This window comes from Pelodiscus sinensis, chromosome 1, assembly GCF_052426305.1.
Source record: "Pelodiscus sinensis isolate ZL-2025 chromosome 1, ASM5242630v1, whole genome shotgun sequence".
NCBI lineage: Eukaryota > Metazoa > Chordata > Testudines > Trionychidae > Pelodiscus > Pelodiscus sinensis.
Window position 1 is genome coordinate 43,875,226 of NC_143052.1, and position 15,322 is coordinate 43,890,547.

Sequence of the window (15,322 nt, forward strand, 5' to 3'; positions counted from 1 at the left end):
TAGAAGACATAAGATAGGAGCCTGAGTGGAAAGTCAAAATGTGTCATGCAGTCAAGCAGACTAAATGGACAACATTGAACACATTGAAAGTTTGTTACTAATAGTTCCCCATGAAACTGGGGAGGAGAAGAGAAGAGGAACCAGAACAACAACATCCCTTCATTTGTCCCCAAAGAGATGCATACTGCTTTTGCAACCTATTATAATAGACTATGAATGGGTCCATGAACCCTGTGTAACCCTCTGGTATTTGATCACTTGTGCAAATGTGGCCTATATTCAGTTTGTAGGACTAGTACTCTGTATTTCATACCAATATTTGTGCTCATTTCTCCTGAGATATTCTGAATTTGAAAATGCACATTTTATTTTCAGAATGGCAAATTAAATACAACTGTACAGTCAAGGCATGATTCAAAGGCTACTGTAGTCAGTGGCAAAACTTTCATGTGCTTCAGACCAGGTCTTGATTCATATGTTCAAACATAAAATTTAAATTTTACTCATTTGGATTTAAAGGAGAATTATATACGTACAATATATCACAATCAAATAATAAATTAACATGTTTAACAAGTAACTCGATTATTTGCAGGACTATACAGTAGTGAGTCTATTACAATTCATTACCTCCAGAGGAAATTTTTGTCCTTCTAAACTATGTTCAGATCCATCTGATGATATATTGCATTTTCCCCAATGAAAAGTTATCTTGCTTGCTTTAAATACTGTTTCTAAGCCACCTCCGCTGACATAGTAATCATTTGTCAGGTTAATTTCCACTTAAGAGAAGAAAAGAATGATCAATGAATAGGTCTTTGCATTTGCAATTCAAAAACAACAACGTAACTAGCTAAAAGGTAAACATATGTTGGCTCTCCTTACATTGCATAAACAGCTTGACAGAATGTGGATTATTCGACTAAGTAAGAAAAACATATGGGAGATTTATAGCCACTAATAACAAAATGAAGTGCATTTTACTTCATTTTAAATGGTGATTTCTAAAGTAGTCATATAGGGAGCTGAATTATTTTTATGCATTCTCATAATCCAGTGTTCTGTATTCCATCTGAAAACTGTCATAGTCTTGTGTTAAACAAAAGCTGAAGAAAACTGACATACTGATGAAGCCCTGCTTCTAAGCAAATAAAACCCTAGTGTCCTATCTTTACAGTCCTTGGGTACCGATCTTTCTGAAAGTGGGTGCATTAATAATGCAAATGGGAAAGGACAAAAAGAAATTATTGAACATAATAAAAGTGGTTTTAACTAGGAATGATGATATCATTGACTTAGGGCTTGTCTACATTAAGGTATCAGACACTTCTAGGAGGAGGATAAAGTGACAACAAATTAAGGACTCTTTACTCCTAAATGACAGGGTTTTGAATGGAGAGTGGGGTTGGTTAAGGTGCTTTAACTTTCCATGTAGATGTAGCCGAAGGAAAGGAAAATGTAGGTCAGACAACAGGAAGAATTTCCTGATTGTGAGATTGTAAGGTTGTTCAATAGTCTTCCAGGGGAAGTGGTGGAAACGCTGTCCCTGGGGATAACTGTAAATGAACTGGACAAAGAACTGAATACAGATATGTGGTAGAGAACATTCCTATACTCTCAGAGGGATGCACTAGATTATCAATACTGTACTCCTTTCTTGCCACCTATCACAATAAACTGCTAAGTTCCTTTCCTCAGAGCTGTAAAGGAAGTCTGGCTGGAATGCCATGTTGCTTCCTTCAAATATTTTGAACTTCTACAGTGGAAGAGGATTTCAATTCACTTCATAAGCATTAAAGAATTTATCCTCAGAACACTTTTCTAAGGTAGGGAAAACTATTTGCCTAATTTACAGATAGGGAAATGGAGGCATGGGGGAGTTAAATGGTTTGTCCAGGATTATACAGGACGTATATGGCAGAAACAAGAATGCAACTTAAATGTCTTTACTCCACATCCTATGCCTATGGGTATGTCTAGACAACGAGGTTTACCGGAGTGGTCGACAAAGGCTTCCCTTGTCAACCATGCTGCGTCTAAGACTGCCGCACTGTGCTGGATCGGCTGATCGTTGGCATAGCGCGACGGCCATTTTTATTTTAACGAAGTGGGGATTATTTAAATCTCCACTTCATTGACTATGCCAGGTAAACTAGTTTACCTGGCTCCGTCGACGGAGCCATATAGTCTAGACGTACCCTGAAACAAAAGGCCATCCCTCTCTTTCCAGAAGGGAAACTGCTTTTTTATCACTAATGCACTAGATCCTAATAGCAGCCCTGACTCAGTAAATACTAACTAATCCTATGAACTACTTACTGATGAAAGGATGATTATTCATAATACATTGAAATGATTCTGTATCCGAATTGCATCGTCCAGAACTAGCATTATTATTGGTAATTATTATTTTGTGGCAAATGCTAAATTATTATTTAGCTTCAGAATAAGTACTCATTATGGGATGATACTAATGATGTGATTATTCTTGCTATTTCTAACCAAGCACATAATTTCCATTTGTTTTCTTTATTTTAGTGATGTTCTATATTATGTTTGGTTTTGATCACCACCTGACTTTTCCCCAGTTGCTAAAATCAGAAAGGCAAAGGCTAAAAGAAAAGAGAAAAAAAAAGAAAAATATAATTAAAAATCTTCATCTATCACCCATATTTCATTTTCATGACCCCAATTAACTCAACACATGAAATCAAACATTTTACCTGTTTTGCCAGTATTGTGAATGAAAGTGTCTTGCGAAGTTTCCTTTTCCCAGCCTTGGAATTTAAGTTTTTTGAGATTTACATTTACTTGTGTAAGGTTTTCATCAATATTAATAGGAGATTGTTTGGCACCATTACATGCTGGATATTTCTTCCCCCAGTTTTTTTGGTTCAAAGTTCCTGAACAGCAAAACATAAAGGCAAACATTATAACTAAACATTAATTGCAAGCTAATACTTTTAATTTTTGCATGTAGAAAAGGTACAATATAGAATGTAATAACTTGGTTGAAAACTTGCCTTTCTTAGTCTTCATTTACATTGCAATACATATGACTTAACATCCTAAATATTAGACAGGGAATCATTTTTTAGATCACCTAAAATCTCATGTACAAAGACTATGATGAAATAACCATTGGCTGATGACAAAGCAGATCACACACACTCTCTCACACAAAGTAGATGCTAAAATATGTAATATAGAAATGGAACAAACATCCAGAGGAAGTCAAGCGAATCCAGAATCTGATTATCTTTGGGAAATGCTGAAAAACCTTTTTCTTTGAAAAAGCGTTTACACTATAATATTGACAAGTACAGTGCTGCTATTTAATGTCCCCAAAATAGCACTGCCAACTGAGACACAGAAAGAAGAAATTAATAACATCTAAAAAATCAAAAACAAAATCCACACCGTAAACACAACTTTTATTATTCAAAGGGAGAAGTGACAGAGACTTTATGATTCCACAAAGTCTGCTAAAGACTTTGCTATTATATTAGAATAAATAGAAGGCACTCAGATAGCATGGTAAGGACTATGGGGTAGTTGCAGGTTATCTGTAATAACTGATGAATATTATATATGGTCTTTCTGTTCATTGGACTGATGTAAGTGGCAGTTACTGTATGAATACAAGCAGTAGTTGTCTGGACATAAGCTGGAAAAAGAACAATTGCTTCAGACAGCCACCCATTTGCTGATACATAAGTGACAATGCAGGGGTCATTCACTTTGAATTTTTATGTCTGACACCCAGCTGAACTCAACAGTCAGCTTAGCAAAAGGGTGACTGTGTCCCAACTTGTAACCAAATGGGAACTCAAGCCTATGAATACTGGAGCAAGGAACTTTGGGTGTACAAAAAGACAAGCCCTCAAAGACAAGGCAGAGAGTGTCTGTTGAGGGAATAAATTAAGTCCCAGAGATGAATAGTCTGAGGTAAGACAATCCTGCCTCAACCATTATGCCTGTGTATATGTAAGGGGACTGTTACCCCTTACTAAAACTCTGTGGGAGTTTTTTGGTTTCCCAGCTCCCAGTTTCAGAAGGGGAAGGGTTCATGAGACTGACAGACCCCAGAGACAATGGAAAGCATCCAACACTCCAGCTCAGCCTGATTGACAGGTTGGACAGGTCAGTGAGGAAGGGGAGAGGCTAGGCCCTGTCCTCCCTGTGAGCTGGGATTGTTCTGGCTCTCTCTAAGCAAACAGAGAGCTGAGACCCAGCCCAAGGAGTGCAAGCTGTGTGCAGAAGAAGTCCTGCAAAAACAGAGAGCTGAGAGACAGCCCAAGGAGTGCAAGCTGTGTGCTGAGGGGCAGTTTTTGCAGCAGCTGAGCCTGACACACACAGCTCAAGGAGCGCAGACCCTGTGCTGAGCAGCAGACTGGCAGTGCTCAGAGAGCCAAAAGGAACAGAGAAGCAACCCAAGAAGCTAGAGACTGGCCAAGCAATACCCTGCAGCTGGACGTGGTGAGCAGCTGGGAACTGCAAAGTGTGGGGAGAGGCTCTGGACTGGGAGAGGGGTCTGGCCACTTAGAGCTTGAGGCTGTGTGGTCACTGTCAGAGCAAGCGTGTCCAGCCTGCCGCCCCCCCCCCCCCGCAGCACATCCAAGGCCTCTAAGGGGCCCCTAAGGAAGAGACTGTGGACTGTCCTTGCACTCTGCAGGCTGCTGTTTTGATGTCCCTGTGCTACAGATCAGGGCTGTGTGTTCTCATTTAACCATTCTCATTTTTTTCTTATTCTATTCTCTTTAATCAGTTGATGTTTAATAAATTGTATTTGCTTTGAACCTTATGAAGTGATCACTGGGCCAAGAAGGCCTGCAGTGTAAAGAGAGCACCTCGGAGTGGGAACACCCTAACTCTTGCCCCTAGTGACTACAAGGTCGGGGATTAAGCCCCAGGAAACCTGGGCCCAGCCTTGTTGGGGTTTCAAGGGCTCTGCTACTCAGGAGAGTGGAGGGGGAGCCCTCAGGATCAGGCAGGCTGTGGGGTAAAGGAAGTGGGAGCGGGGACTCAGATCCTTTCGCTGGTCCATTTCACCGGGGTGGTATAGAAGCCAGGAAAGTTCCCCACAATAGCGGGACCATTCCCCCGCTTACAAATAGACTGTTTTATTTTTCAAAAAGCCTCTACTCTTATGCTTTGCCTTGTTTCTGCTGTTAAGATTAAACAATACTTGTTTTAAGAAAGCAGTTTGTGGCCCCTATTCAATGCTGGCCAAAAGTTTCAAAAGGGAAGAGCTCCAGGTACTAAGTCCTGTATGAGGGTAAACTTGGTTCATCCATAGAGTGCTGTAGTCCAGCGCCTGGTCTAGCAGTGGGAGAAATGTGTGATTCTACTCCAGGGAGGTAAACACACAAGGCCATATGAGGCCAGAGAAGGGATCAGAGGTGCAGCAGTCTTACAGCCATGAAAATGGCCAGTGGTATAAAACTCTACAATCAGACAGATAAATCTCAAGCTAAATAATTCAGGAAACTGAGTTAAATAGAGTACTGACATCATCTAACTATGCATAAATAATGTGAGTACTCCTTTGAAATTTTGATAGATGAAGCTGTCAGCTGCAAAATCAAAGCAAAGTAAACATAGCTCACTATGGAATTTTAGATGAATTCTAAAATTTCTGGAGGTAGGGAATATTGCTGAATTCTCCAACCACTGGAGAATGCCAACCTGTCTAAACTGCCAGCTCTATTTCAACATGTATACTCCTTTCAGTGGACAATGTCTAAAATGACTGTGAATTTTGATGGGATTTCCCTATTGCAAGGTAATAGCTTGCCTTCTTGTTGAATGCAAGCTAACATTCTACTCTCGTGGAGTAACATTCTAACATTCTACTCTCAAAACTTCCCTAAAGATTCTGGGCGTGGTAGACAGGCATTTCTTGCGCTAAAACAATGACTAGAGGAATTCAAAATACCAACTGCACAAAGAAGCAGGGAAATGTAGGGTTGTAAGAGAGTTCAAGAGACCACTTCGTCCACACTACTGCTTACTAGGAATGTCCGATGTGATTGCATTTTACAGCCAAGAAAGTTCTAGTCAAATACTATAAGCCCACTACATATTCCACAATACCATGCCGGTTATATGACTAGGGTAAACTGACTATGCATTTTACCAAGATTTTTACAATTTTTAGGAACCATACAACTTTCCTGGCTGATATTACTGAGGCCAATTTTGTTCTAAATTCAATTTAACTAACTAGCTCACTGGCCAGCTTACCACTTCCCCTCCTCTTGTAGCATTTCCTTTTCTCGATTGTCCTCTGTGGGATCCTTGCCTGCAGCTCTGAGTTTAGTGGTCATCTCTTCTAGATCCCAGTCACACTGCATCACTTGTTACCAGTCTCCTGATTTAAATATGCAGGCACATTACTTCAATATCTCAATGAAAATGTATAATATATACCCTCTCAAAAATGCCCTATATCCTTCTTTTTCAAAAGATTCAAACCTGATCATTCTACTTGTCACTGATTATTGTCCTAGTACCATGAGTGGATTGTTTACAACTTTATCAATTCACTCTCTTTTAAGTCAGTCTGGGATTCATACCAAAACTGCTTTCACCTTTCCACTGTGCTTAAACTACACTTACCAAAGACAATTCTTCCTCGCTATACTATGTCTCAGGGTCTCTATCTTGACCTTCTGTTACCTTTGATAATTCTGATTGCTCTGTCTTCATCCTCAATGTTGACTTCCCTGACTTTTGTGCCCTATTGACTCAGATTTAGGGAAAGAACACTTATGTTCCCGCTCCATTGTCTCTCGAGGGTATCCACTTAGATTTTCCAACTCCCAGGTGTCACTTCTCTGGGGTGAAGACTTACATCTCTCTCTCTCTCTCTTCTGACTAGGAGTTTTAATGCTACATAACTCTCTGCTTTACGTTGGAATCATAGACTACTAGAACTGGAAGGGACCTCAAGAGATCAAGTCCAGTTCCCTGCCCTCTTAGCAGGACCAAGCACCATCTAGATCAGTGGTTCCCATACTTTTCGGCATCATGCCCCCCTTGTTGATTTTTTAGAAACCCTGCAAACCCCCCCAAAAAAATCAGGAAAACTTGGGGTGGGATTGACGGGGTGTGTGTGTGGCTTGGTCGCCTCGTGCCCCCCCTGGAATTTCTTCACGCACCCCCCAAGAGGGTATGCCCCCCCAGTTAGGGAACGCATGATCTAGATCATCCCTGATATATGTCTATCCAACCTGCTCTTAAATATCTTTAGTGAGGGAGATTCCACAACTTCTCTAGACAATTTATTCCGGTGTTTAACCACCCTGACAGTTAGGAAGTTTTTCCTAATGTCCAGCCTAAGCTCATTGCTTCTTGTTCTATCATCAGAGGCCAAGGAGAACAATTTTTCTCCCTCTTCCTTGTAACATCCTTTCAGATACTTAAAAACTGCTATTATGTCCCCTCTCAGTCTTCCCTTTTCTAAACTAATTCTTTCAGTCTTCCCTCACAGCTCATGTTTTCTATGCCTTTGATAATTTTTGTTGTTCTTCTCTGGACCTTCTCCAATTTTTCCACATCTTTCTTGAACTGGATGCAATACTCCAACTGAGGCCTAGTCAGTGCAGTGCAGAGCAGAAGAATGTCTCATGTTTTGTTCACAACATTCCTGTTAATGCATCCCAGAATCATGTTTGCTTTTTATGCAACAGTGTCACACTGTTGACTCATATTTAGCTTGTGGTCCACTATGACCCCTAGATCTCTTTCTGCAGTACTCCTTCCTAGACAATCACTTCCCATTCTGTATGTGTGAAACTGATAGTTCCTTCCTAAGTGGAGTATTTTGCATTTGTCCTTATTAATCTTTATCTATTTACCTCAGACCACTTCTCTAATTTGTCCAAATCATTTTGAATTATAACTCCAAAGCACTTGCAACCTGTTCCAGATTGGTATCTGCAAATGTAATAACCATACTCTCTATGCCATCATCTAAATCACTGATGAAGATATTGAACAGAATCAGTCCCAAAATAGACCCTTGTGGAATCCCACTTGTTATGCCCTTCCAGCATGATTGTGAACCATTCATATCTAGTTTCTGAGAATGGTTATCCAGCCAGTTATGCACCCACCTTATAGTAGCCACATCTAGGTTGTATTTCCCTAGTTTATTGATAAGAAGGTCATGTGAGGCAGTATCAAATGCTTTACTAAAGTCTAGATATATCACATCCACCTCTTCTCCCTTATCCACATCTTTATAAACCCACGCTGGCTGTTACCTATCACCTTATTTTCTTTCAGATGATGTCTGCTGTTAGCCAGATTGCCTGAAGGCCAGCATCGGTGCTTTGTTTTCTCTCAAAGAGCTATGAACAGAATATTGCCAGCAGCTACAAATTACCTCAGCCTTCTTCCCAAGCAAGCATGTTTATTCTTCTGCTAAAAGCATTTTAGAGAAAACATATAAACACAATAGAAGTTCCTATATGCATTCTAAAAGCTTACCAGAGATCACTCATCAGTCCTGTGGGCCACTAGCAGGTCAAAGTCTTTCCCACCCTTCTGCAAGTGTTGGGACCCCCTTGGACAGAAGGTCCTATCTATTTGCTGGATCAAAAAGAAGGTCCTGAGTCCACTTAAATACAACTTTTTAAAATGTGAAAAGCCCTTCATTTGTTTGTTGCTCTCAGAAGTCCAGTTTGAACCATCATGTTCAAGACTCCCCATAGATGGCAGCTCTCTGGAGGTGTTTACAATTTGAGTCACAATCCCCCGATGGTTCTTAGTTCCTGATGCAGTTATGGAAATCCTCCACACTGCCCTGAATTAGTGCAGGTAAATAGGAAGCTGGCTGCAAGTAGTACAGCATCACTAAGGCCCAGCAGAAGCAGCTAGACCTTCTAGTCCTCAGGTGGGGGGAGGCACTTGAAGTAAACAGAAAGGATGGAGACCAGTGGCATAAAAAGGGAGGAAGTATGATGGGTAAACATGAGGGGACAAAAGTCTGGGGACACAGGAAGGAATGGCGGCTGGCTGCTTGGGTAGGCAAGGAAGGAGTATGGTTGGAGAATATGCATGAGGGAAGAAGTGTGTCTGGGAAAGGGCCCAGGTGGCTCGGGAAAGTCCAAGTAATTGAGGATGTATGGGCAGAAGAGGGAAAGAAATCACATTTTCCCCCTCCAGGAAGGGCCCCCCACAGCCTGCTATAGCCGGTTTAGCAGGGGTGGGGGGGGGGGGGGGAAGGGGGGAAGAAGAGGGGGAAGGAATTACAGTTTTAAAAAAATAAACACCCAAAATTGGGACAAATTTCGCAGGACAGTTACCAGCTTTACTGCCTACCCACTTTCAGTTACCAAAATTCTGCTGCGTGTGAGAACCCTGATGCTTTGGGAGAAAGCCTGAACTGTGAGAGCTTTGCAATGGTGTGTTGCACAAAATTACTGTAACAGGATGATCTCCTTCCTGTCGTGAATAAAGAAAAAGCACAAAGTCTCTCTGTTGCTCTCTAGCTGACAAAAAAATTACTGATCTTTGCTTGGTGCCATGAAAGTTAACTGAAATCCATGAAGAATAAAAGATGAATTATTCAAACCACCACATTCACTGTATATAGTAGAAACTATGAACAATAATTGGAAAACTTTCAGACAGACATTTCTTCTTTATATCACAGCAGTTGGTGCAACTGAAAAGCTAGATAGACAAAGAGCAATATCACTGCTTACAACTGCAGAATAACAAGCAACTGATACTGACCCAGAGGAAGACAAAATTGGCAAAACAGTTTGCCAAGTTTGATGCATAGTGCTCTTCAAAAAAAAATAGCTATATGAGGAATATTATTTGAATGTAGTAATAAGGAATGACATCTCATATGCTGATTTCATGTTCTGGGCTCAAAGCATAGATTAGCAACTGAGAGCACTTTCATTACTGATGAAATAGCATTAGGAGTTAAATATAAAGCAAATCAGAGAAAAATCTGAAAAGAGAACTGGAGTTTAAGCTTGATGGTTCAATTCATATTTGTATGCACATGTAGGTGTTAAAAGTGAAAATTTGTGAAACTTCCACAATTTTGTTTTAGAAAACAAAAAACCATCAACTACAAGATGCTCACCAAAACATCAGATTATTTAAATGTAAGTGCTGTGGTGTAAAATCACAATTCAAAGTAATGCCAGCCATTTTGAAAAAATTATGACAAGTGAAGATAAGAAAATAATTTTGTGAAATTGTGGTTTGCTGAAAAGAAACCGGAAGAAAATAATTATCTTCATTGTGAAACTGAGGCAAGCACAAAAGAAAATATTAGTCGAATCTGTCATCTGTAGAGACAGATCTGAAACTTCACGATGAATGAGTATAAGCACCACAGGTAGAAAGCTAAAAAAGGGAGTGTATATCAGAATCATTGTTCTTTTTGTGGGGAAAAAAAATCTCCAGAGCTGACTCTAAGGTTGTGTCTACACTGTATGGGTATTTCGGGATACCAGAGGTATCCCGAAATAGCTACCCTACATCTACACAAGCCACCCATTATTTCAAAATATTTTTTGAAATGACAGGTGTGCTATTTCATCATCCCAGTAACCCTCCACGATGGCTCAGGGATGTCTTGAAATAGCACGTTATTTCAAAATTTGGCACTGTGTAGATGCACTAATTTTCAAAATAAGCTATTTCAAATTTGTAACACAAATTGCATAACTTATTTTGAGTTTAAGGTGCTGTGTAGACTTCTTGGTTTTTCTCCTTAGCTGATTCTCACATTCAACTTTGTTCCATCCCTATTCCCATTTAGAGCTGGCAGTAATGCAGGAATTCCATTTCATGAAAAATGTTGAGATTTTAACACTTGCTTTTGTTTGGAGGCAGAACAATTTGAATTTTTCACAAAAAAAAGGAGCAGTACATAAACCCACAACAGCTAATAGGCTAGCAGTTAGGATACTTACATGGGCTGTGGAAGACTCAAGTTCAAATCCCTGCTCTCAATTACTCAGAGGAGAGACTTCAACTTATGTCTCCTACTTCCCCTGTGTCCATCCCCAATATCCTGGATCTGAGAAACTCTTGCAAGGAAAGTTTAGTCAAAAACAGTAAGTTTCCAGGAAAAGTTTAGGTTTTGATAAGTCAGTATTTCTCTTGGGATAAAAAAAAAATATAGTCACAAAAATTCTCAAACAGTTCTACTTGCAGAGGAACCATCCCTCCATTGATAGTTGTAGTTACTTGACTGTATGATCAGCTGAGCACTTTTGCTGTTGTCCCATAATATATTATTGCACAGCAGACCATTCCCCCAAATTCACCTTTGGCATGTGTTAAAATGCTAAATGAAAAGTATCCGTCAGACAATACTGCATGAAACATCTAGAGCAGGGGTGGGCAATAATTTTTGGCCGGGGGCTACTTCAAAAATTTTTGAAGTGGCCCCGGGACGCCCCGGAAGGGACATGGCCTAAACCGGAAGGGGCGGGGTCAGTATGCTTCTGGACTTCCCCATCCCCAGACCATGAATGGTCTGGGGATGGAGGAGCCCCTTTGCCCCCCTTCCCTCTAGGCACCCTTGCCCCTGGCAGGGTGGGAAGAGGCTTCGTACGCTCTGCCCCCCAGGCCAATCAGGGTTTGGGGGCGGGGGAGCACGTGAAGCTTCTTCCCACCCTAGCCCCCCTTCCACCACACTTCAAAGTGCCAGGCACTCCTTGCAGAGCAGAAGGAGGCTTTGCGCTCTCCCCCGCCGCCAGGCCAATCAAGGCCTGGTGGTGGGAGAGCTGTATGAAGCATTCTTTGCTCTGCCCCTGCCCGACATGAGTGTATGGCACTTTGGAGCGCCATGCGCTCCTCGCAGGGTGGGGGGGGAAGCACTTATTTCAAGGGAAGTTGGAGGAAGAGTGCTCTATTTTGAAATAAGTGCTGTGTAGATGCTCTCAATTTCAATTTCAAAATAAGCTACGCAATTGACGTAGCTCAATTTGCGTAGCTTATTTCTAGTCAAGCCCTGCAGTATAGATGTACCCTAAGTCAGCTGCATTGTCCTCTGCAATTCTACATGTAAGCCAGGGCTGAATTACTGCTTGCTATCAGCCAGCTAAAAGGAGAGAGCTGCCCTGGGGGTGAGTGTGTTCACTCCGAGGCTATGTCTACACTTGCGGCTTCTTGCGCAAGTATGGCCATTCTTGTGCAAGAATCCACAGAGCATTTACACTGCCCGCCCGCTCTTGTGCAAGGAAATTTACAGTACAGCGTGGTAAGAGAGGGCTTCTTGTGCAAGAGCTACACTCTTTTTTAACAGGTGTAAGCCCTCTTGAGCAGGAGCTCTTGCGCAAGAGGGCAGCGTGGACGCTCGGCAGGGATTTCTTGCGCAAGAAAGCCCTATGGCTAAAATGGCCGTCGGAGCTTTCTTGCGCAAGAGAGCATCCACACTGCCATGGGAGCTCTTGCGCAAAAGCACAGTGCACATATGGCAGTGTGGATGTTTTCTTCCACAAGAGTTCTTGCATAAGAACCCTTGTGCAAGATGTTCTTGCACAAGAAGCCGCGAGTGTAGACATAGCCCAGTTGTTTAGCACTGCAAGATAATTAACTGATATGTAAATACAACTCATGTCAGGAGAGGGAAGGAATCTGAGGTGTGACTGTGTAAATCTAATTCAGCCAGGGCTGATGAAGGATCAATGTTGGAATGGAATGTGGTGTAACGTAACTAATTTGGGGCTGTTGTGGGGGTGTGCTACCTAATTATGGGAACTGTAAAATATGACACCAGTGCTTGCAGGAGAGACACGATCATTGTAAGAGGTCTCAGAGGAACAAGCCTTCCCCCTGCCAGAGTTGAGTGAACTGAGTTGGGGTGGAAAGGGCTTGAGGGCTTGAGTCAGCCTGCTTCATGCCTGCCAGGTGCGAACTGTAAGACTGGCTCAACCTGCCCTTTTCCCCCTGGTTTTAAGTACAGACCTAAAGCAGACTTCATGAGGAGTCTTTTTGCTAGTCCAGTGGAAGCTGGAATCTTTGGCCAGGCTAGGTGGTGGCTAATGAGTTGAAATCACTAAGAGCTGAAATCACTGGTTTGGCTGGGAGCCAGAACCATTGCAGCCAGTGGAGCAGCTGGCGGGAACGACCGGCAGGTGGCTGGTAGGAGCGGCGGCAGGCAGCCAGCGGAGTGGCTGGCGGGAGCGACCGGCGGGCGGCAAGTGGCCAGCGGAGGGCGGCCAGTGGAGCGGCTGGCGGGAATGACTGGGGGGCGGCCAGTAGGAGCGGCAGCAAGCGGCTAATGGAGTGGCTGGTGGGAACGACTGGCAGGCAGCTGGTAGGAGCAGCACAACAGTGGCATAGCCTCAAGGAGTAGAGTCATCAGGCTCAAGGAGTAGAGTCATCAGGATGATGTGTCAGGGTCTGCACTGACTGGACAGAGCTGTAAGTAGGGTGTTTGACATGGGGTACAGAGAAAGTTTGGGCAAGTGAACTTACCTTGTTGGACTAGTGAGCCTGAGAGGCAAAAGACACTGCTCAGTCCTTTTGAACTGGGACAGTTACTCGTGGGGGAACTCTGTGGTAATTTCCCAAGATAATGCCATGTGAATTCTCTCTCTCTTTCATTAAAAGTTTCTTTTCTACACTCAGACTCTGTGCTTGTGAGTGGGGAAGCATTGCCCCTCAGAGATGTCTGAATTTCCCAGGCTACTAGGTGGGGGCTCAAGCCAGTTCTGTGTGAGATGGACCCCTAGATATTGAACCCAGCCCTGGTTGCTGCTGGGCCTACCCGGTGGAAGGGTTACATACAAAAGAGGTGCTTTACAGTAGGTTGGTGCACTGCCTGCCCTACATATATAGGCAGGACTGTAAATCACCTCTCTGAGTATTGTATCTATACATACGAAGTGATAGTATACAACTTGTGATTCATTCACCATGCACCAATGCTGCTTGGGAAACATGGTGCAATAAGAACTTGGGAGTCAAATATGAAAAAAGGAGTACTTCATATTATTTCAACTAATTATTGAAAATTTTTGTGCAAGAAATATGAGGTTAAAATGTGTTGGTTTACTGGGAATAGGGCTGATCAGAGACTTCACCAAGCCCTGTACTCACCCCTTGGAAGGGGTGGGGCCTCAGGCAGAGGGGCAGGGCAGAGGCCTAGCCTCCTCAGATAGCCCTGCAGTGCCACCTGGGGCCATGGGATGCATGCTGCTAGGGGCTTTGGCTGCAATTTAAGGGCTAGAGGTTCTGACTACTACCACGACTGAGATAGTAGCAACTGTGGCTGGGTGCCCTGGGCCCTTTTAAATCATCAGGCTCCAAGGCAGCTGCCTCCTTTGCCCCTCCCCCCACTCCTCTCTTGGTGGCCCTGCCTGGGAATAATAACTATTCTAGAAAGAAGTAGTGATTGTAACTTGGGAAACTCCATTCTGTATTTAAGTTAGGATAGGTCATAACCAAGCTTCCCTCTAAACTGAGCAACAGCATAAGACCACAGTTGCTTAACAAGCTCTGCCCAGCCAGGGACTCAGGACTCTGCACATGGAGCTGCCTGACAGAGGGAGGGGCACTTCTCCCTCAACCACAGCAGCAGCTCCCTGCTGAGGACAGAGCAGCCAGTCTCTCCCTGCTGATAGGGAGGGAATGTATTTTTAGAACTTTATGGGAGAGCTGCTGTGGTATGGAGAAGGCTGTGGGGAGTTCTCTCTTCCCACCCAGTCCTGGGGCAGCCTGCTCCCCAACCCTTCATACCTAGCCCCACTCAAGGTAGAACCCTCACCCTAACCCTGCACTTCAACTCTTTGCTCCAGCCCTGAGCCCTCTTGCACATGCCAAACCCCTTAGCCACATCCCTGCCACACATCATCTCCTTATTGCTGCACATAACATTAATTCTGCACGTGCATGAGAAAAATTAGGGGGAACATTGCTGTGCATACACTATTTTTTCCATGGGGGCTCCAGCCCCAGAGCACCCACAGAGTCAGCATCTATGCTATCAGGTGCTGAGTGGAGTGATAGGTAGAAGTTGTGGAAGTTGTAGCTCCATTTTTAGTGCAGAACAGATGTAAGAAGATTGGCAGCTCAGGATTTATCCCCTTCTCCCACAAAGTTGTGGCAATTAACCTGCTGTTGCTCTCTTCTTCTCATCAGCAGGAGCAAAAGAGGAGGGGAATATGATTATCAGCTTCAAATGCAGCATTTATCTTCCACCTAATAAGTGACAGTTGATATACTTGAAGACTGGCACAATATCTCCTCTCCACAGGGGAAAAACTCACTATAAGCAGAATGAAGTTCAGTCAAAAGAGAGGATGTCTACTGAAATGTACTACAGCAATTTCTC

At 42.9% G+C, this 15,322-nt stretch overlaps 1 protein-coding gene across 6 annotated transcripts in view; it reads right to left on the minus strand.

Annotated features, from left to right (window-relative positions):
• The window catches only part of PTPRZ1 (protein tyrosine phosphatase receptor type Z1), a 188,144-nt gene that overhangs the window by 79,607 nt on the left and 93,215 nt on the right, over positions 1–15,322 (minus strand). For all 6 annotated transcript variants that reach the window (XM_089779119.1, XM_014573372.4, XM_089779120.1 and 3 more), the window contains exons 3-4: positions 2,724–2,903; positions 631–782 (exon numbers count right to left, since the gene is read on the minus strand). In XM_089779119.1, coding sequence (XP_089635245.1) covers positions 631–782; positions 2,724–2,903 — 332 coding nt within the window. The remainder of the gene's footprint in view (positions 1–630; positions 783–2,723; positions 2,904–15,322) is intronic.